The sequence below is a fragment of the Lemur catta genome, chromosome 5 (genome assembly GCF_020740605.2).
Source record: "Lemur catta isolate mLemCat1 chromosome 5, mLemCat1.pri, whole genome shotgun sequence".
Classification (NCBI taxonomy): domain Eukaryota; kingdom Metazoa; phylum Chordata; class Mammalia; order Primates; family Lemuridae; genus Lemur; species Lemur catta.
In genome coordinates this window covers 35,471,990-35,493,622 of record NC_059132.1, presented here as the reverse complement: position 1 = coordinate 35,493,622, position 21,633 = coordinate 35,471,990, and the positions used below count along the sequence as shown (strand labels likewise).

Genomic DNA, 21,633 nt, shown 5'->3' with positions numbered 1-21,633 from the left:
TGCTCACAACCACGCTGTGGCATGAGACATTCTTATCCCCACCTTACAGATGCGGAAACTGAGGCACTAGACGTGATCAGAGGCATTACTCAAAGCACAGGGCGATAAAAGAATGAATAAAACAGACACAATCCCACCCAATCTTGCCTGGAGGGGGCAGGCAAAGAAAAGTATATAAACATGCCAACAAGGTAACTCAATGGTGCAGAAAGTAAAACCACGAGACAGTGGAAGGCAGGGGCGGTGGGGCAGGGGCCAACCCTTGCCAAACTGGTCCAGAAAAGCCTCTAGAAAGAGCTGACCACCGGGCCAACGTCTGGAGGAAGTGCCACCAAGGGATCATCAAGAGCAGAGGCCCAAGGAGGGGTGACCTGAGCACATTCACAAGGAGGGTCCCTGGCGTGGGACAGGGTGGGGGTGCAGGTGGAGGCTCAGGGGGTCAGGCTGGGCATCTGCGCAGGAACAGAGGCCTGGCTCGGAAAGGAGGCCCCCCTGGCCAACCGCACCTGCACCACGAAGACATCTCCCCACAACCAGCTCGGCTTCTTCTGTGACCCCCAAGTGCTCCCCTCAGGACTCTCCCTAAGGCAGAGCATGAGGCCAGGGTGTCTCGGGGCCAGGGCACACCCAGCTTCTTCTGGGCTAGTGGGAGCGGGACTGAGGTCCCACCACGAGGCCTGGAGCCTGGACGAGCCTGTGCCCTAGTGTCCTGTGGTCCTCATGAACTGCCACGTCCTGTTCATGCCAGGCCCAATTTGCTGACGGGCAGGAAGCAGAGAGACGCCTTAGTCCAATAAGGCCAGGAGGGAAGGGGTGCGCCTGCAATCGCTGGAGTTCAGCTCTCCAGAACCTCACCCCTGCCCTGCAAGCACCATCCGCACCACCCCAACTCCGGGGCAAGTGCAGCTCCCAGCAAACTCGCTGGGCTCCACCCGGCCTTTCTGGAGGGTCCTCCCCGGGCTTTCGGCTTCCCGCCTCCAGGTGTCAGGCTCTTCAGGTGCCGACATGCTTTCATGTAATCCTCAAGCCTGGGGGGCTTGAGTGTCTTATTCTCATATCACAGATGAGGAAACTGAGTCTCAGAGAGACAAGTGGCTCCACCCAGCTCCTGGCCTGGGCCTGTGGGGCTCTGCGCCCTACCCTCTGCTCGAGGGTCCCCCACCAGCCAGAGTTAGCCCAGGCATCGGATCCCCAACCAGGAGAACATTCTGGGCCCACCCAACGTCAGGGTAGAGGATTCGCTGAGGTGAGTGTTCCCCGAGCTTGTCCTTCCCCTTTGCATATTCAGAAAACCACCAAATTCATCCCCAAATCAGCAACCTACCCATTTTTAAAATTTAATTTTTAAGTAGCTAGTGCATTTTCACGGTTCAAAAGTAACATAAGAAAGATACCCAGTGAAAAGTCTGCCTCCCACTGTTCCACATCCACCAAGTTCCCAGGCGCGCAGCGCGGCCTGGCGTCAGTCTCCGTAAGTGCACAAGCAGACACGCCACACACGTGCACATGACCTGGCTCTCTCGCTCCTCGTCCCGGCCACACTGTGCCCTTGCTCCTCCCCTAAGCACACTCTGGAGCTTTCTCTGTGGCCACTCAGTCTCAGACGCGGCTGCCTGCCTGGGCTGCCCTGCGCCCTGGACTGACGACACAGCAGGGAGGGGGCTGACCCTGGCTCCACAGCCCCTTGACCTGAGCCCCCGAGCTGGCACGGCAGGAGGGCGTGGTGTCCTCCTGCTGGGTGCAGTCCTGGCCCTGAGCCAGTCCGGCCACAGACTGTAGTAGGGACCACTTCCCCTCCCACATTTGACAGAGGGTTCCGGATAGCCCCCCAACCCACAAACACACCCTCAGAGCCACGCTGACCTCACATGGCCACAGCACACACACAGGACACGCTCTCACCATCACACACCAGAGACACCCTGCACGCACACGCGCTCACCCCCCCACACAGCCCCCTCCCAGCCAGTGGCTGGCAGCACCCACTGGCCGGTGGCCTGGTCTGAGGCGGCCAAGTACAGAGGAGACATGTGTTGCACAGGGTCACACGGTGAGTGTCAGGCGAGGCTGTGACCCCCTGCCCACTCCCCCAGCCCATGCCTCACGTTCCAACTACATCCAAGCAAAATATGCCCCCAGGCTTCCTGCAATTCAGGGTGAGGAACCGAGACATCAGGTGACAGACAGCTCAGGTTTAACTTGCAAGTTCTTTGCATTAAGAAAAAACATCTGGGGCCATGTGCTGTGTCAGGTACTTCCACATAAACCTCACGGGGAAACCGGTTCAGAGAGGCCGACAGAGATTGAGGCCATGATGTGCTGAGTACCACCATATGCCTGGCCCTGGACTCCCGCTCTGGGTCAGTAACATGACCGCTGTCCTTTCAAACGCCCCCGAGGGGCAAGGGCTGTTACCTCTCCCACTTTGCAGAGGAGCCAGCGAGGGCTCAGAGAGCTCAAGCGGCCTGTCTGCAGTCACACAGCAAGTGAGGGCACTTCTTTGTGGCCGGTCAGCACCGTCCGGGGAAGGAAGGGGGCAGGCTGCAGCAGGGCTGGGGACTTAGCAGGGGCCTGGAAGCAGAGCTCTCTGAGACCCCCGCAGCCCTTGTGTTCAAGGTTCAGTCGTTTCTGGATAAACAGGGAGCCCAAGCTGCCCTCCTTCTGTGCACCAGAGGGAGGGGCTGGGGAGGAAAGGAGCTCAGCCTGAGTGTGGGGGCTTCTATTTCAGGGGTGCAAGATGCTACCACAGCTCGCTCTGTTCCCCATACATCTGCTCTGCTTGAGACCAGAACATTCTCTCGGCAGATGGCCGCAGCCCGGGCAGGCCTGGGGTGCCCTCGGCCCACGGGGTGGACTGAGCCCTGGGGTGCAGGCGGTGGGCAGAGGGGGTAGGGCCCTCACCAGGGCCTCTCCTGGGTGGTCACGTCTTCCTGGGCTCCCTTTACCCTTTGGTGCCACGAGGTCACTGTCCCGAGTCTGACGTCCCACCACTCACCCTCCAGACACAGGGAGCCAAGTGCCGCTGGGCTGCCACTGGTTGTCCCACAGGCCTCTCCCTCCGCAAGCAGCCCCACCCCCTCAGCAACGGCACTGCCACCCACAGGCCTGGAAGCCAGAGCCCTGGGCACCGTGCCCTGTGGTGCCTTCGATGCCCTCCTGTTCCCTGCTGCCTCCCAGCCTCGGCTGAATCTCCGTGGGCACCCAGGTCTCCTCTGCTCCAGCAGCTGCCTCGGCCTCCCCACCAGACTGCCTCTGGCTTCTCCTACCGCGGCCTGTCCTCCCAGCATAGGCCCAGAGCGTGGGCGCCCTCCGGACAGTGCCAGAGAGACAGACAGCCCCACTCAGGCTGAAGGTGGCGTCCTCACTCGGTGCTAGGCTCCAGTGCCCCTCGCCAGGGAGCACCCCCAGTTCTCTGGTCACTCTGGTCCAGAGGTATTTGTAGAGCAGCTACTGTTTCCAGGAAATGATCTGGGCCTGGCACCAGTGGTGGGCAGGGCGGGCACAGGCTGCCCTCCAGGGCCACACTGTGACGGGGAGGCGGGGTGGGACACAGCACGGCGGACTAACTGGGCACTCAAGGATGCTGAGGGAGCGACATACTGGGTTGGTGAGATGCTTGGCACTGGCCTCAGATGGACTTGGCACCAGCTCTGAGGATTCCAGGCGTGGGGACGGCAGGGGCGAAGGCCTGGAGGTGGGACGGGCTGTGCGTGTCAGGGCACAGGGAGGAGGCAGGTGTGGCTGGAGGGAAGGGCCCGTGGGCGGGAGGGGCTGCTGGAGAGGGCAAGAAATGGCGGAGCCGCTCCGTGAAGGGCTCTTGAGGGCAGGGTCCAGGGACTTCATGCCTGGGTCTGAGTTGGACGTCAGCTGGTCCTAGGGAGAGAGGTGACCAGCCCCCGCAGTCCCAAAGCCTGACTCCTGGCTTTCCATGACAGCCTGGGTGGCCCTGGGAAGAGTCCCCTCCCTCTCTGGGCTCATGCTTCTGTCTGGACCTGGGGCTCCCTGCAAAGGCCACCTGCCCCAGGCCTGATGGCGGGCCCAGGACACGTCTAAGGAACAGAACAGGACGGAGGCAAAGCCACATGCACAGCCTGAGCCGGGGAGGCCACTGGGGCAGGAGCAGAGGCCTGTCTGTCTGGACAGAGCAGGGTCTGCCCTGCCCACAGGGCTCTGGAGTGGGAGACTTGTCAGCCCTAAGTGCCAGGAGGAAGCAGCAGCCATGAAGCCAGGCAGGCCCTCACTGCGGAATGGCACAGGAGAGCCAGGACCGGTGGAGAGAGCGCTTCAGCTGTGCCCAGGCCTGGCACCTGAGGCCCTGCCTCCCACCTCAACCCAGGGGGCCTTGAGAGGAGCCCCCTGCCTCCCCAGCTGTCAGTCTCCTCTGCAGATGGGCCTCTGAGCCCTGCTCTGCCTCCAGGGTAGTCCTTTTTAAAACAAACAATTTTTGTTTGTTTTTGTTTTTGTTTGAGAGAGAGTCGCACTGTTGCCCAGGCTGGAGTGCAGTGGCATCATCATAGCTCACTGCAGCCTCAAACTCCTGGGCTCAAGCGATCCTCCTGCCTCAGCCTCCCGAGTAGCTGGGACTACAGGTGTGGGCCACCACGCCCCGTTTCCAGGGTAGTTTTTAGGGTGCCTCAGTGATCTCCTACATGAGGGCTCTGTGAGCAAGGATGCACCGGGGGACAAATGCAAGGGTGACAGTAACTCCAGCTGCAGAATCCCAGGCCTCTCTGAGAAGTTGCTCTTGCTCAGGAACCCACTGTGTACTTTCTGCAGACACATCAAGAGTCTGGGGACAGGGACCTGGCACCAGGAGCCGGCAGCATGGCACGCCTGCCTCTCCTCGACACTGCTGCTCCCCAGAGAGGCCTGGCACAGCCAGGAGGGGTTCCCCTCCCTGAGGTGCTGGTAAAAGGACTTGAGGTCAATCCAGAACAAATGTTGAGTTTTCTCAGGAAACATACATGCCCCAGGCAGCTTTTTAAAATGTAAACACATACATATACATCTTGCTGCGGAAAGAGGAAAGATGAAATAGGAAGAAAAAGGATTCTAGTTTATGGGTCTCAGTTGTCAAGGGAGGAGGGAGCCATGCTGGCCCAGTGGGGTGCAGGGGGCAGCTGGATCCTGCGCATGGGGGTCCTGGGACTGAACCATGGCACGTGCAGCCCCCAACACCTGCCCTTCCCCAGGTCCATGGAGCCCCTGATGTATAGGGACAAGGAGTTCAGGGCCTGTGCTGGGGCCAGGGGCCAGCTGCCGCCCCGGGGTGCCGGGCTTGCCTTCCTGGGGCCTGAGCTGGCAGCCCTAGGCCCCGCTGACTCCAGAGGTGAGGCCATCAGCCCAGTCCAGACTGGCCCCAAACTGGTCAGGCTCCCCTACCTCCAAGCAAACCCTGTGGCCTCTCCCTAGCCTCAGTTTATCCCCCAACAAAAACACACATTTGAACTCCCTCCCAACTCCCAGTCAAGTGGCTCAGGTGGGGCTGACCCCCATCCTCCCAGCTCCAGGTGTGACCAGTGGCAGGGGCTGGCCAGTCAGCACATGGCCTCCTCTCGGCAAGGGAGATGGCTTCAAGAACAGCCACGGGCCCCAGGGCTGACATGGGACTGAGGCTGCCGAGGGGCTGGAGCTGCCACATGGGAACATGTCCTGGGGAAAGGTAAACGGGAGATGGCCACAAGAGGGCTGGAGCCCCTGGACCCAGCCACTCTGAAGCCTTGGGCTGTTCACTAACAGACATCGTTAAAATCCCTTTGATTTGAGTTTCTGTCATTGGCAACCCAAACATCCTGATTAAAACGTGCTGCCCAGCCCAGTGCGGCTTCCTTTCTCTTCCCAGATGGCCATACCTCTTAAGTCCCAGCATATCGTGAAGTCCACTCCTGTGCCCCAAGAATCCCGGGGAGCAAGGGGACAGTAGTACTATTTATAGATCACAGATACACCAGGTGCTTTGTTACGTCATTGAGTCCTCATGGGTACCCTGCAAAGGTGAAATTATCAGCCTCATTTAATAGAAAAGAAAGCAGGTTCAGAGAGGTTAAGTAGTCTGCCCCAGGCCACACAGCCAGTGGGCAATAGATGGGGGACCATCGGTGCAGGTCCTTGGAGGGGCCTGGGGCCTGGCAGCAGGAGTAGGACAAAGGCCTTCACTGCCCCCGATCTTGGCCCCCATGTCGGCGGAGCCCACCTGGTCTTGGGGAGCTCCCCTGAGGCAGCACAATCACTCTGTAGCTGTGGAGAGGATCAGGGACAGGCCCAGTCAAGGAAATCACTCTGTGTCACCGCAGGGCCATCGAGGGGCTCGACAGAGGGTCTGTGAGTGTCAGCGAAGGCTGTGGCAATTAAAATGCATCACTTCCCTTACTGACCGTTCCAAACAAGATGCCAGGGCTGTCTTGGCGACGAATGAGGCTGCCGGAGCCAATGACACACCGTGCGATCAGCCACGCTCGGGCTGCCGCACTGAGCTGCAGGGCTGCTCGGACGGGACCGTCATCCTTGGAGGCTAGGCCAGCGCGGCAGGGGCCAGTGAGCTCAAGCCGTGGGACACAAAGGGGACAGGGCACTTCTGGCCTGGCCCCTGCTCCTCGGAGTCTGGGCATCCCGAGCTCACCACAAAGCCAGGGATTGGAGGAGAGGGGAGGCCAGCACCGGCAGGCTGGGGGCCCGGCGGGCAGCTTACATGAGCCTGGCCCCAGAGAGCCAAGGCGGGCAGGGCGCCGAGCCGCCACCACGCCCCGCCCCGCTCACCGCCTCGGCCCCGCCCACCCACTCCGGCTTTGTCCTGCTTCTCCTTCAACCCACGACAAGTCAATGTTCTGAAAGTCAATTTACAGAGCAGCCAATTTGCAGAACGACAAAATCATCAAAAGTACTTGTTTCCCTTAACCTTTTAGTTTTAGTCAACTGGTCCGTTTTTGTCTTCAAAATGGCATTTGCGGGGACATTGCTTGTCTCCGTCCAGCCACAGTGGGAGGCAGAGACGAGCGTGGGGACCGTGTTGTCAGGAGCGTTCCTGGCACTGGGCAGAGGGGGAGCAGGAGTGGCCGTCAGCAGGGCAGCCCCCCGGGCCTGGGAGGGGCTCAGGAGCAGTGCTGCCCCCACAGCTGCTGGCAGGGCAGGGTCTCAAACCCAGAGCAGCCAGGGGCAGGCCGGGCCCAGCGGGCAGCGAAAGCGGCTTGTGCTGCCTTTCTGGGATGGAGGACTGGTGACAGCGCCCCTGGTGCAGTTCAGCCCTGGGGAGAAGGGGTCAAGGTGTCTCAGCTGCCAGGGAGGGGACAGCAGGACACAGGAAACTCCGAGGCAGATTTCCCCAGTTTTGCTCACACTCAGCAGCGTGGAGCCTGAGTGCCACGAAAGTGCAGAACTCAGGTGGCAGCGACACCCTTGGGCGTCGGGCAGGTGGGGCAGGGGGTGGGCATGTTCACACCTGGTGGGTGTGGTGCACACCGTGTCGGGGGTGGACCCGCCTGAAGCTCCGACTCTGCTGGGGCAAAGGCAATATACGTAACCTAACATTTGTCATTTGTGCCCTGTATTATGCTGCAATAAAAAAGTAAAATAAAATGAAAAACAGTGCACAGAACTAAACACGCACGTGCGCACGACCCCACCACAGTGAAGACGCCGCAGCTCCATCGCCACGGCCGGCCCTCGCCAGCACCCTCCTTATAACCAAACCCTGCGCCACCCGCTCTCCGCTCTGAAATGGACTTGATGAGCAATACGATCTCTCTACACACACATTTAAACAAAACCAACAGAATGCCGGGACCGTAACATTACAGAGAGCAAAGAGGAAAATAACTCATAATGAAATAACGGGTAATTTGGCATGTTGGCGGTGGGAGGGCCTACCGCACAGGGCACGGCGAGAAAGCCAGTCACCTGCCTGGTTACGTGACAGCGACCACAAACCCAGATGGATACTGGGGTTTGCTGGCGACTCTGGCACCACGAGGGATGCTGCCCTCAGTGACACGATGCTCTGAATGGTGACAGCTCTTGGCAGAGTTCCAAACATATCATGGCCTGATCTTCCTTCGACTGTGAGAGCAACTGCATTCCTAGAAAACTCAATGCATATTCAAATCATACAAAATTCATTTTGTGGTTTAGATGTCACAAGGCGTGAGACCAGGCTCAGAGCGCTGCGTGTGAATTTCCACTGTCATGAGTATCTGGTGAGACGTGCAGACGCTCCCGGTTGTGGGCCTGCCCTGCACACCGTAGGCTGCTGGCCTCCCTGCGCCCGCCGGGCACACACCCTCTGTCCTGCAGGAGCAGCACTGCCTGCGTCCCTCTCCCGTGGGCTGGGGCCGCTGTTCACCGGCATCCGGCCTGGCCCCTGCCGCACAGGTGCTGGTCACCGTGCACAACAGAACCGATCTGGACGGACAGCCAGCGTGGTGACGATGGCGAAGGCTCAAAGCACAGGCTGCCCTGAGGCCCGGTGGGGGCCTTCATCGTGGAATGTTCCAGAACCAGTCCTGCTAGCGTCCCTCCCCCTGCCGGGGAGACAGAGGCACCAGTGCCTTGCTTCCTTCATGGAGGCCCCACTGCAAGCAGCGGGTCAGGGCTTCCCGCTGGAGGGAGACTGCCACCTCCTTCAGGGGCTGGCTGGTCACCACAGCCCCCGAGGTGAGCCTTTAATTGGCTCAAATCCAGAACCACAAAGCAGTGACTGGACAACTGAGCTGCTCTGCGTAACGAGCTTGCTGGCTGAGGAGCTTCAGTGATGAAGCACACGTGTAAATGCACAGAGGTTCTCCAAGGACCCAAAGACACTGGACACAGCTGCGGCCTCTGGGGAGAGGGACAAGGAGGGAGGGGTCAAATACAAACTGTGTGCAGACTTTTTTGTACCATGTGGATGAATGATCTCTCCGTTACATGAATACATTTTTTAAAAGATGTTTACATCTTTTTTGTAAATTAAACTTCATCATTCACACCTGCCTTTATTCAAGAAGGCGTAATTCAAAATCACAATGAGATGCTACTTCACACCATGAGTTATGGTTATTATTAAAAGGAAGAAACGACAGCAGACAATTGCAAGTGTTGACAAGGATGCAGGGAAACTGGAAGCCTTGTGCACCGTTGGTGGGAATATAAAACGGTGCAGCTGTTGTGGAAACCAGTGTGGCAGTTCCCTAAAATGTTATCAAAGAACTGTCATCTGATCGAGCAGGTCCACTTCTGAGCGTACACATAAAAGAATTGAAACCAAGGACCTGAAGAGATATTGGTACGCCCGTGTTCACGACAGCAGTATTCACGAAGGCCAAGAGGCAGAAACAACCCGTGTCCATTGATGCATGAATGGATAAACACAAGGTGGTCTATCCACATGACGGAATATTCTTCAGCCTTTTAAGGGAACGCTGACACCTGCTGCAACATGGACGAACCTTGACACTGTGCTAAGTGAAATACGCCAGCCACAAAAGGACAAATACTGTGTGATTCCACTTCCGTGAGCTCCCTGGGGCCGTCGCACTCACAGAGACAGAGGGCAGAATGGTGGGGGCGGGGCGGGCCGGGGCCGAGGAGTCAGGTTTAACGGTGCAGCACTCTGTTTGGGAAGAGGAAACAGTCCTGGAGGTGGATGGTGGTGATGGCTGCACAACATTATTAATGTACTTAATGTCACTGAAGTGTGGTTAAAAATGGTTAAAATGGTAAATTTTGTGTTATGTCTGTTTTACGACAACTTAAAAAATGGTTATTGGTGCCTTGTGAGGCCAGGCCCTGCAGGGATGCTGGAAAACAAAGGTGGGACCTTGCAGGCGGCTGGTGACAACAGAAGGACCTGTCCTGTGGGGCAAGGGGGAGGACCAGTGACGCGGAAGCTCAGCGAGGGGCCCCGTTTTCCTGGGGGAGTCGAGAAAGCGTGTGAGTTGGACCTTGAGGCTGGAGCTGCGGAGGGCAGGGGGGCAGGAGGGAGGGCTGTGGCACCAGGACAGCAGGGCAGAGAGGAGTGTGCGAGAAGGGCCACCCCCAGCCCCCATTCTCTTCCCAGCTCTTCCCAGGAGCCGCAGGGCCCGGTGGTGCCTCCATGGCCTTGTTTACTCTGTCACTTCTCTGCACAGTCAGCGTGAGCTCCGGCAGGGCAGGACTGGCCTAGCCTGTTTATGAGGCTGGCCCCCGGGCCCAGCACACACACGGGGTGCTCGATGGACGGCCACTGTGGGCAGAGTGGATGCAGGAGCGAGGGGGCGACAGCCCCATGGCAACCACAAGTGACGGACAGAAGCGGGCTGTGCGAAGGAGCCAGCTGGAGCTGCTGCCGCCTGTCAGCCGCTGGGTCCTGTCCCCCCCAGCCGCCTGTGCGTCTCAGCACAACCCAGAACAGGGAGAGTTCACCCTGCCGTTTGGTTCTGCTTCTGCTTCCAGATGAAGTCCTGGGCCCAGAGAAGGTAAGAAGCCTGCCTAGAGTCACACAGCAAGGCAGGAGCAGAGCTGGAGTGGAACCTCCTTCTCTTCTGTGAGGCCCCAGCAGGGACAGGGCCTTCCGGATCAAGGGGCAGGTTGTTTTCATCCCCTCTGCCCAGCAGGGAGCTGGCAGGGAGCCTCCCAGGGTGAGCGTGAGGGAGGGAGAGGATGGGGGAGGGCAGACAGGGGCTACCCAATCCGCAAGCACTGGGGAAAGCAGCGGGCCCCTGGGTGAGCCTGGGTGCAGCCTAGTCAGCACCCAGCAACGATGCCACGTAGGCCCCGGTGCGGTGACAAAGCCGGTCTGGTCCACAGGCTCTGCAGGCTGGGCTCCCAGCCACTGCCAGACAGAGTACCCTCAGCGCTGGGGATGAGCGGGCTGGGGACAGGCCATGCAGTGGCAGGAGTGGCCACCGAGTTCCAGTTTTAGGCCGAGTGCATGTGGCCAGGAGGTCTGGACCCTGCTCAGGGCAAGGCGACAGTGTCCCTGTGGCCAGGCCTCCAGGCTGCCCTCTGGCCCTCCCTCCCCTGTCACTTCTGTATACCGGGCAGCTGCCGGCCCCTCCCTTGAGGGCGTACAGACAGGGCTGCTGACAGAGGGCCTGGAGTCAGGGAGACGCACTGGCCGTGGCCCTGGGCAAGCCACTTCCCTGGAACATGGAGTGACCGCCCTGCCAGAGTTGTGGGAATTCAAGATCGTGCACTTTTGTTATTCTTAGAGACCAAGTTAACGAGCCAGAGCCATGAGGCAGGCAGGGCCCCAAGTCCTGAGGGACACGGGGCACCAAGGGGCATTGGCAAAGGGCTGCCAGGGGCACAAGGATGGGGCTGGGGTCTGGCCCTGGAAGGTGGAGTATTAGCCCCGCTCCACGGGGGGTGTGCTGCGCTGCGGCACCCGTGTGTGACTATGGCACTCGGGGAGAGCTGACGACAGGCTGGGCAGGCCCAGCACGGTCCTGCCGGGGCTGAGGGGCCAGTCCAGAGGCCCCGTGAGGGCCTGGACATTACACCTGCCCCTCATGAGGCCTTTGCTGGAAGATGGTGGCGGGTGAGTAGGTCAGGAGTGGGTGCTTGCCTGAGTGGCCCTCCTTGTTGCCTTTGCCTATCTGACAACTACCAAAAACGCCTCTTCCTCTCAGTCTGTTTGTAAAATTCACCCCAGACAGGGTCTCTAAGTCCTAACATTGTGTCAGGTCCATGCTGGCCTCAGGGGCACAGCTGGGAGCAGACCTGGGTCTTGGCCTCACAAAGGGGCAGAGGCCGTGGGCAGACCACTGAATTTGCAGGCCCCAGGCTTGTGATACCCTCTCATTGCCAGGAGGCCCCAGTGAGGTTTCCCAGCCTCTCTGACCCTCAGTCTCTTCTTCATATCTTTAGCCTCCAGCATGACAATGAGTCCCTTTACTCTAGGGCCTCCATGAGCTGCCCCCAGCCCTTCATCCCTCCTCCTCACTCACTCTGTTGCAGCCACACCAGCCTCTCTTCTGTTGCCTAACCCTGCCAATTGTGCCCTCACCAGGGCCTTTGCACTTGCTGTCCCCTGCACCTGCCCCCTCCACCTCTCCTGGCTAGTTCCTCTGAATCATTCAGATCTCCACTCAAAGATCACCTCCTCCAGGAAGGCTTCCTCACTGCCTAATCAAGTGGCCATGCCAATCCCTCGATCTATTCCCATTAGGCACTCTGCCCTCTTCATTTCTTTGTGTCCTGTCTCCCCTGCAGTATTCTGTGAGAGTGGCACCCTTCTGTGTCCCCAGCACTAAGCCAGGCACACAGCATGTGCTCCACGAACACCAGCTGAATGCATGGGTGTGGAGGCCCAGGCCTGGCTGTGTGGCCTTGGGTGTATGTCCCAGTCTTTCTGCCCAAGGATCTGCCCAACTGCCTCCCAGAGCTGTGAAGGGCAAACAGACGTGACAGCATGCTCGGGAAGCAGCCCAGCGCTGCATGCGTCATCCCCAACAGCCCCTGTGAAACCAATCGCTGTGTTCGCATAGAAGGAAGGGGCCGGTCATCACATGTGCCTGACAGCGAAGCCGGGGCCTCAGTTTATCCACCTGCGTCCGTCTCCTCGTGGGCTGGGGCCGCTGTTCACCGGCATCCGGCCCGGCCCCCTGCCGAACAGGTGCTGGTCATCGTGCCCAACAGAACCGATCTGGACAGACAGCCAGTGCGGTGACGATGGCGAAGGCTCAAAGCACAGGCTGCCCTGAGGCCCGGTGGGGGCCTTCATCGTGGAATGTTCCAGAACCAGTCCTGCCAGCGCCCCTCCCCCTGCCTGGGAGACAGAGACACCAGTGCTTTGCTTCCTTCATGGAGGCCCCACTGCAAGCAGCGGGTCAGGGCTTCCCGCTGGAGGGAGACTGCCACCTCCTTCAGGGGCTGGCTGGTCACCACGGCCCCCGAGGTGAAGCGAGAGCAGGGCCAGGACGGTTCCAGGCAGCCAGTGACTGAACGAGCAAGCATGGGCAGGAGGGAGGCAGGAGAGTGGCCCGCCCGCACCTCACCCACTCTGCAAACCCCTCACAGCCCCACTTCCCGTGTTCAATTGACAGGATGTGACTTCGCGCTACTGAGGACGAGGGTGCCACACGCAGTGGTGACGAGACCACTACAGTCTCAGTCAGAAGGGCGGCTGACCTGCAGGAAGACCCCATTGATTAAGCTGCCAGGGCAGTGGAGACCTCGGTTGGTAGCAAGTTTGATTAAGGAACTGATTCTTGGAGGCCGCCTGACGTACCCCCACTGGATTAATAAATCTCTTCCTGCTTCTGCTGTCACCGTTGATCCCGTCTACTGTGCCACCCCATGAGGGACTGAGCCCCGGCTGAGACAGGGTCTGGATCCCATAACACTTCCTTGGGGCCCCCACCAGGGGCCCAGAGAGTGAAGGTGAAGCACCTGGAGGACACGGAGGCAGGGGCAGGGCTGGGGAGGGCCTGCCGGAGGGCTCCTCTAGGCCGAGGGACACCCTGGTCACGCTGCGCATGGGGACACGGGGCAAGCCTGTGCAGGTCTGGCATGTGGCACGTTGGGGAAGCGAAACCATTTGCAAATGTAGAGCAGGAAATAGCTGTGTGCCCCGGTCACGTTCCTTCCCCTGTCTGAGCCTCAGTTTCCTCCTCTGTAAAATGGGATCAATAATACCACACTTTCCAGTAGCTGGTGAGAACCAGTGACACGACTGGGCATGAGAAAGCTCTGAAACCAAGCAGGGCCACGCCGATGCTGGCACAGTGCCGCCGCGCACGCGTTGCTAGCAGCCGTCAAAGCGGCACATTTAGGGCACTCAGCTCCCGTCTCCTTCCCACAGCAGCCTTGGGGATGGCGAGGCCTGGGCCCCTCCCCAGGGCTTCTGCACTTTCGGTGCCCTGCACCTGGGGCCTCCACACTTCACCTGGCTCCCTCCACACCTGGTTCCTGGTCGGGGTGAAATGGGGAGCAAACACGGGCTCCTCGGTGACCTCAAGCAGGGCCTGCTCTGGGTCTCAAAAGTCCTTCCATAAAAATGAGGCAGTGGTTCCCCTCCAGCTACCCCCTCCGCATCTCTGGTGCCAATAGGTTTGGTGGCAGAGTGTGGGGGTAGGGACAGCCTGGATGTCACGGTGCCCACTGTGGCAGCCCAAGAGCTGGAGCAGAGTGGAAGAGCCACAGGAAGCGCTGAGCCCGCACACGCCAGCCCTCTCCCGGGCAAGCGGGCAGGTCAGGCTTAGCCCACGGCTCAGCGAAGCTGCCGGGGCCGTGTGGCCAGATGCAGGTTTCCGGGTCCTGACGGTGCAGTCACTGCAGGGAAAAGCACAGGAATCTGTAGAGCAGCAGGGTCCCTGGCAAAGCTGCGCTTGGATGGGCTTGGGCCATGCTGCCAGGGTGAGCAGCGTGCCCGGGTACAGCAGCCACAGCCGGCGGAGAACCACAGAGTGCTGGTGCCCGAGCCTCCCCCGACCTGCAGACAGGATCTCCAGCGGCGGGACCCGCACAGGTGCTTTTCCTATGCTCAAGTGATTCCAGTGGAGAGCCTGGGCTAAACCTCCGCCCCTGGGCTAGTACACTCTGAGGTTCGAGGGGAACTTTGCTGAATCTCAGTTTCCCCATCTCTAAAATGGGCGTCTTCGTGCTTGCCCAGGCAAGGCTGTCGTGAGGACGGCACCACCGAGCACTGGAGGCAAGGCGCGGGGTCAGATGCTCTTAACGTGACTGGTCGCATTACATCCTAACGTCATCTCCCCTCCCTGGGGGCTTAACAGCCTCTGAAAGCTGAGGCTTTCTCTGACATCAGGCTCTGGGCCCCGGCGAAGGCGCGGCAGGGAGGAGACAGCCACCTCGGGAGGACCTAGTCACAGCGCCAGTTCCACACTATTTGTTTCCTAAAATACAGCTAGGGCCTTGCCGTGGGGAGTGAGGACTCCCGTGTGCTCTGCTCACATCAGCAACCAACCTGTGGGCTTTTCCACTAAAAAAGCAAGTGAGTGTCACAGCAAACCAGACACACAGGCCACTGCCATCGCTCACGGAGCTCCCGCCCAGGCGGGAGAGGTGTGTTTACTTTCCCTCACGCTCCTTAGCGCCAGGGCCCCTCCCTGAGGCAAGGAGGAGCTGCCGCTTAACTGGAGGCTCCACAGCCCTTGCCACGGCGTGGGGGCTCCAGGGAGCACGACCTTGGGGTAGCCCCCAGATGGCCCCCCTTTCCGAGTGCTGCGGCCTGCGCCTAGCCCCAGAGGCCTCAGCCCTGCTCTCCAGCCACACAAGGTCTGCGGTCACTGAACAGTGTCAAACGGCCTGGCATGGGGCAAGAGCCTAGGACAGGTGGAGACCTGAAGCTGAGCCTCCAGCCCCTGGCCTGGGGTCCCGGAGCGGGACAACGATTGCTCACCCCAGAATAGCACAGTGCGGAGCCCAGAGAGCTGAGAGGGAAGCTGGCATTCGAATCCTGCTGCCCCCCGGGAAGCCTGGCTCAACGAAGCACAGGCTTCAGTTTCCATAAATACCCAGGCCCTGTGATGTCACCACCCCGTGCCGGCTTTAACAGCCTTTTCTGCTGGTGTTATGCCCAGCAGACAGGCGCTCTGCCACCAGCCCGCTGAACACCTGGGCAGCACAGCTAGACACGATGCCACTCTGCTAGGGAGGGTGGGCTGGACCTTCACCCGTCCTTGGGGACACGCATCCTGCCTGCCTGCGACCTTCCACCAGTCATGGCTGCAGGGCTGCTCGTGGGCGCGCTAGGCAGGGAGGCTTCCCCCAAACAGACGTGTTCTTATGCAGTGGGTCTGAGGACCCTGGCTATTCATGTGAGAGGGTGGATACCTGTCCTCAGAGTTGGGAATCTCACAGCCTGATGAAGACCTGCTGACTAACAGCCTTTTTCTCATCGTCATCAGCGACAAACACCTCTGCTGCAGGGGACAAACGCTGGCATCCCCGCTGGGTAGGCAGCTCCCTCTGCAAGGCACCTACACATCAATCCGCCCCTCCCCCCACGAAGCCCCTCAGCTCCGCTGAGACCCCTCTGGCCTCTGCTTTCAGGCATCAACCTGCCACATGTACTCACAAATAGCGTCTTCTGCAAGCCATCCTGTCTGACTCCGTTCTCCCCTTCTCTCTCTCCCGCTCCAGCTGGGGAGGCTCAGCGTGGTTAGAGGAGCAGGATGCCCCAGCAAGAAGTGGAAGGGAATAAAATTAAACCGGGGGCGAGTCGCATTCCCGGGGGTGGCGGGCTCATCCAGGGAAGCTACGGAGGGAGCTGGGGGGGTGGCAACAGCGGCTCCGGAGGGGCCCCTGGCACGCAGGGCGGGCTCACACCGTGCCAGGGAGCCTGCGAGGACGGCGAGTCACCGGTCGCCAGGTTGGGCGGGGCGTCTGCCTTGCAGCTACCCGGGACCACCTCTGGCTTTTCCCTCCCCCACATCCGGGTGGCGGCGCGGGGAGGAGGAAGGGAGGCCGGAGGAGCCGCCCCCGCTTTGCTCTCGCGGCATCCGGAGGAGGCGCGCGCGCCGGAGCCTCCCCCCCCGCGCCCAAGGAGCAACGGAGTGCGGCCGCCTGGACCAATCGCCGAGGCGCGCGTCGCCATGGCAACAGCAGCATCAGGCGCGGCCACCCTGCGGCGCCCTCGTAGCAAAGTCACACGCCCGCCGGGCAGAGCGCGCGGGGCGCCGGCCCTTCTCGGCCCGCGCTGGAAACCTGGAAATCTGCTGCTGGCGCGCGCCGCCCGGAGCCTGCGAAGACGCTGCTTTCCAGGGCGCTTCTCTGCCTCTGGCACACGCCTGCGAGCCATGGAGCGCGGGGCTCGCGCCCTGGAGCCAGGCCCACGATTCCGAGACTGCTCCGCCACTCGAGGGCTACCAGACCTTGGCAGGCCGCTTCTTCTGACTGTGCTACTGTGAAATGGGCTCATAACTGCGATGCCACAGGGCTCCAGAGGGGCTCACCACGCACAGTAGCTGCACAACAAATGCAGAGCAGTCATCATTTGTGCCAGTCCTGCCCTAAGGGCGCTGAACTGCCGCTAGGGAGCATTTTTGGTCTAGCTGTGTACCTATTTCCCTTCCCCGCCCCTTCCTCAAACAACCCCTGGGCACCTTCCATGCACCAGGCATTGCTTTTGTGCAGGCAACACGGTGGCAGTGAGGCACAGCGTCTGCCTTCCTGCTGTTTGCATTCTAGGGTGGAGATAGGAAATAAACATGTAATCAAATACATAATTTTGTGTGGTGATAGGGATCAGGATAAAAATAAACACAAGAGAAGGGGAAGGATGGAAGGGGGAGGTGGGGAGGGGAGGGGAGGGGGAGGTGGGGAGGGGAGGGGAGGGGGAGGAGGGGAGGGGAGGATGAGGAGGCTGTCTGCATTAGATGGTGGTCAGGGAAGGCCTCTCCCTGGGGCACACGTGGCCTGAGGAAGGAGGGCAGGAGCATCCAGGCAGAGGGAGAGCTGGTGTCAAGGCCAGAGGCAGAGACAAGCTCGGTGTACTCATGTGACACAGAGGAGGCCGGAGTGGCTGCAGCAGTGAGCAACGGGAGTTATCATAAGAAGTTCACGTCCATCCTTTCTGCCCAGATTCACCTCGTATTCACACACAGATCTCTCGCTTCTTACCTGACACTTATCAGAATTTCCATTTCCTCATCTGTAAATCAGGAATCCCCAATCTACCTCAGAACATACATGTATTAGTATATGTGTGTATACATAAATACATTTATGTGCACTATAATCCTCATGACAACGCCAATGAGGCATAATATTATCATCCCATTTTATAGAGAAGGGAACTAAAGCCAGAGGGTCAGCAACTGGCCCAAGTCACATAGGTGCTGGGCGGTACAGCCAGGGCAGTCTGGCTCCAGAGTCTTGGTTCCAACCGCCTGCAAATCTGCCTCGCTGGGGAGAGCAATGCGAGGACGTGTGCCCTGGCCCGCCACTGGCAGCTCAGAGGACCATCTCCCTTCTTCTTTCCATTCTGTCGGGATTCTCAGACCCACTGAATTTAGGAGAAGCAATGACACTGCATCTTTGAGTTCCATTCCTTCCGTTACAGTGGAGGAAATGGACCTCAGAGAGGGCGAGCAACGTGTGCCAAGTTGCATGGCGAAGAGTGACAGAGGCGGGACTGGGACCCTCCTCTCCCAGCTCCCTGTGCTGGTGTGGAGCGGGGGCTGGAGCTGAGGCAGCTGGAAGGCCAAGGTGAGGGGCACCAAGCTTAACCACGCGATGCTTCCTATTCACCCTCCAGAGGCGAATCTCCTACAGCGTGGAGCGCCCTCCCTGGGCAGAAAGCTAGCATACGAGTAATTCACATTTCTGGGGGCTTAACATGTTGCAGAGCCTGTCCCACCTCTCTCTTCACTGGAGTTTGATAAGATTTTGATAACATCATCAAAATACAGCCTCAGCACTGGGAGGGCTTGTTTGTTCCAGGTCTGATTGTTCCATTGTGTCTGTGAATCCTCAGAAGTGCCCCACAAAGTACCAATCCCGCTCACACACTGAGATGTCCCATCAAGGCAGGAGTGGACCCCTGGAGGTGACCCCGGCCCGGGCTCTCATACTACCCCTCTTGGCCTCAAAGTGGTGATTCTTTTCTCACTTCCATTTTACAGAGGAGGAAACTGAGGCTCAGGGCAGTGAACTGGGCTGCTCCAAGCACAGAGCATGCTCCAACGTCCCTTTCCTGGCCTTCTGCTTCTCCCTGGGGGGCCCATGACATCCACCTGCACATGCGTTGCTTTTAACCCCTCCTCTCATACACTTACACGCATTTTTCTTCTGTGTTATGTTGTTATTTCAAAGTAGGGCAAATGGCAAAGACCTCAGCATTCAGAAACAAAAGCCAAGATTGTAGGGTTTCACGGAAGGTTGTTTACAAGGGATTTGGGCAGTGTTTACAACCCACATGAGCCGCTCTGATTCCCGACAATCAGAATCCAGCACTGGATTAGGCACAAAGGAGGCTCCAAAAATCATGGAGCTGAGATTGCGCCCCAGATCTCTGACTCGAGAACCCACAGGTTCATCCCTTCAAGAAGTGGCAGAGGTCAGAGAGAGACTCAGCAAAGGGTGGGTCCAGAAACATTTCACATCCAGGACTCGCCTCTCTCAAGTGGAAAATTCCAACCTGCAGGTTGGCAGGAACATTCATGCAGAGTGTCTCACTCCTGCAACCTGCGGCCATCTGTCCCCGAAGTGGAAGAAGCACGACAGCAATCGGGAGGAGGGAGGACAGAGAAGGTTGGCGCACAGTCAACAGATCCGAAAGTCACTGGGAGGAGGGGCTTCCAGGCAGGGAGCCCTGGACTCGCAGGCGTGACTTACAGGGGCGGAAGGGAGCCCAGCCCTCCCAGGGCTCCGTTCCACCTGCAGAACTGCAGAGCTGTCAAATCTCAGAATCAGAAATCCTTCAAGTCCTGGAATTTTATTTTCTATTTGCTGAAGCTTTACATTTTGAAGAAATGAAATCTTAATTGCACAAAAGACAAGAAAATTTATTCTCCTTAAACAAAACAAACCCCTCTCAATCTTTACCTTTACCACCCCCTAGATCTTATGCCCCTTTCTCAACTTTGCAGAGCTGACTGCTGTCATCTGTTTGGAGTGGATCCTTCCAGAACTTTTTCTATGCATTTATCTACATATTTATGCCTATAGAAAACATAAAGTGTCATATGGACCCTAAAAAATGGCATTGTACTATGACATTTTGGATTTTGGGGTTTTTTTTAAGAGATGAGGGCTTGCTACGCTGCCCAGGCTGAGTGCAGCGGCCACACACAGGCCAGCCACTGCACACTGCAGCCTCCAATTCCTGCGCCCAGCGATCCTCCTGCCTCAGCCTGGGGCTACACCGCACCTGGCATATTCAGAAAACTTTAAAAATGATTTAACATATACCAAAATGGCATAAAGATGAATATGTGAGCTCTGAGGTACCCACCACCCCCTACAAGAAACAGAACACGATGGGTCGGAGGGCAGCCCCTGGGTCGCCGCCTCTGTTCTATCCCCTCCTGCCGGCCCACAGCAAACTCACTCTGCACTGAACCTTTCCTGTGCAGTTCTCCTGCAGGGACTGGGAGCCACAGAAGGCAGAAACACTTGTGCACGTTTTTAAACTTTACATAAGTAGAATCACATCGCACGTCGTTTTTCGCGATGCCTTCCCCACTCAACACTCTGTCTGGAAGACTGAATCACGGCCTCTCTAATCCACCGACTCTCAGATGCCGAGTTTCCCAACCACAGGCTTTTCTAATCATAGGCGTGGGCTTTAGGAGGCTTGTTTTGTTTCAGGTCTGACTGTTCCATTGTTCAGGTCTGAGGTCCCATGGGAGGGACCTCGCAGGCAGCTCCTAACATCTCTGCCCACCCCTCCTCACGTGCAGGCAGCCGATGATGGGAGGGGCAGCCGGAAGCACACGTCTTTGGGAACACCCCCTCTGCAGCACACGAAGTGTCACTGAGGCGTCCTGTCCCGGGTCTTGGGGGAGAAGAGCAGACCCTGGCGCCATAACAGCTGAGCAGCAGTCCCTGACATGCCCCTGAGATGGAGCAGCTGCTGCTTTTTGATGCTATTTTGGAGCTCTGGCCAGTGGAGATCTGGAAGCCACGAGGGCTGGCACAGGTCCCTGCTTGCTGCCGTGCCAGGCTTGCTGCTGAGCGTGCCAAGGATGGCCCTGGTCCTGGAGCCGACTGGGGCTGTGGTGAGCGAGGGAGCTGCGGCCCTGAAGACGTGCCCTGCAGAGGCTCACGCTGCGCTGGGCCACCCGGCCGGAGGGAGGGGCGCCAGAGATAGACGAGAGATGCTTCGGCCTCTGCAGGACTCTGAGTCCTGCTCCCAGGAGGGACAGAACGCGCCTGCAGCAGCTCCCGAGCTTCTGAACCTCCACTCAGGAGCCCACGACGGGCCCCTGCGAGACAGATGGGAGCATGAAGGTGAATGAGAGGAAGCGTCGCCCAGTGCTGGCCGTCCTGAGACTAGTGGGACGGAGCAGTCCCGGACGCTAAACTAGAGAGGATGGGTCCCAGTGCGCAGGGACACAGCCCAGGGGTGTGGGCTCCCCGTCTCACTCAGTGGGTGCCACGCCCCTCCTCCTCCCCGCCCAGACCCTGCGCCTTTTAGCAGGCAGTCTAGCTTATACAACAAAAATGTAGTCAAGAGCAGGCCACCTGCTGTGGGGCTTGGGGCAGATGGCCCTGCCTCAGCCCCTCCTCTAAACCTGGGGTTTGCAGGGCATCTACCCCGCCCTCCAGGTAAGGGCTGAGTTAGCACTGCAGCAGTTACACCTGGCGCTTCGTGCTCTGAAGTGCTAGCATTGATGGCGCTGCTATTGTTTTAGGGCCAGGCTGGGCTGCTGGGAAGTGCACAGGAAGTTAGTTCCCCGCCACCAAGCTAGGGGACCTGGCAGGGCAAGGCTGGTGTGTTTCTCTCATGGCCGTGAGGCTGGAGTAGGACTGGGGGTTCTCCCCAGGCCTCCCACCAGCCCCCACTTCTCACCCTTCCTGTATTAATATTGGCCTAATATTTTTCTCTCAATTTAAAATAATTTTCACTTAAAAACAAAACTTCTGGTTGCAATTGTAATTTGTGTACTTGATGCACTAGTCACCTCCTTCCACCAATAAACTCTGAAACAAGTACGATTTTGAGGGGAAAAACTGCTCCCCCGAGGCCTGCATGTGGCCCCAGGTGTCTGAGTA

General features: G+C 58.8%; 1 protein-coding gene across 4 annotated transcripts in view; it reads right to left on the bottom strand.

Moving 5' to 3' along the window:
• Positions 1-16,417, bottom strand: part of IQSEC1 (IQ motif and Sec7 domain ArfGEF 1) — a 169,332-nt gene extending 152,915 nt beyond the window's left edge. The window contains exon 1 of one of the 4 annotated variants that reach the window (XM_045551503.1): positions 15,992-16,417. In XM_045551503.1, the coding sequence (XP_045407459.1) occupies positions 15,992-16,014 (23 nt within the window). In that variant the 5' untranslated portion in view covers positions 16,015-16,417. The remainder of the gene's footprint in view (positions 1-15,991) is intronic. The other 3 variants (XM_045551502.1, XM_045551500.1, XM_045551507.1) reach the window with 3 other exon arrangements.
• Between the last annotated feature and the right edge of the window lie 5,216 nt (positions 16,418-21,633).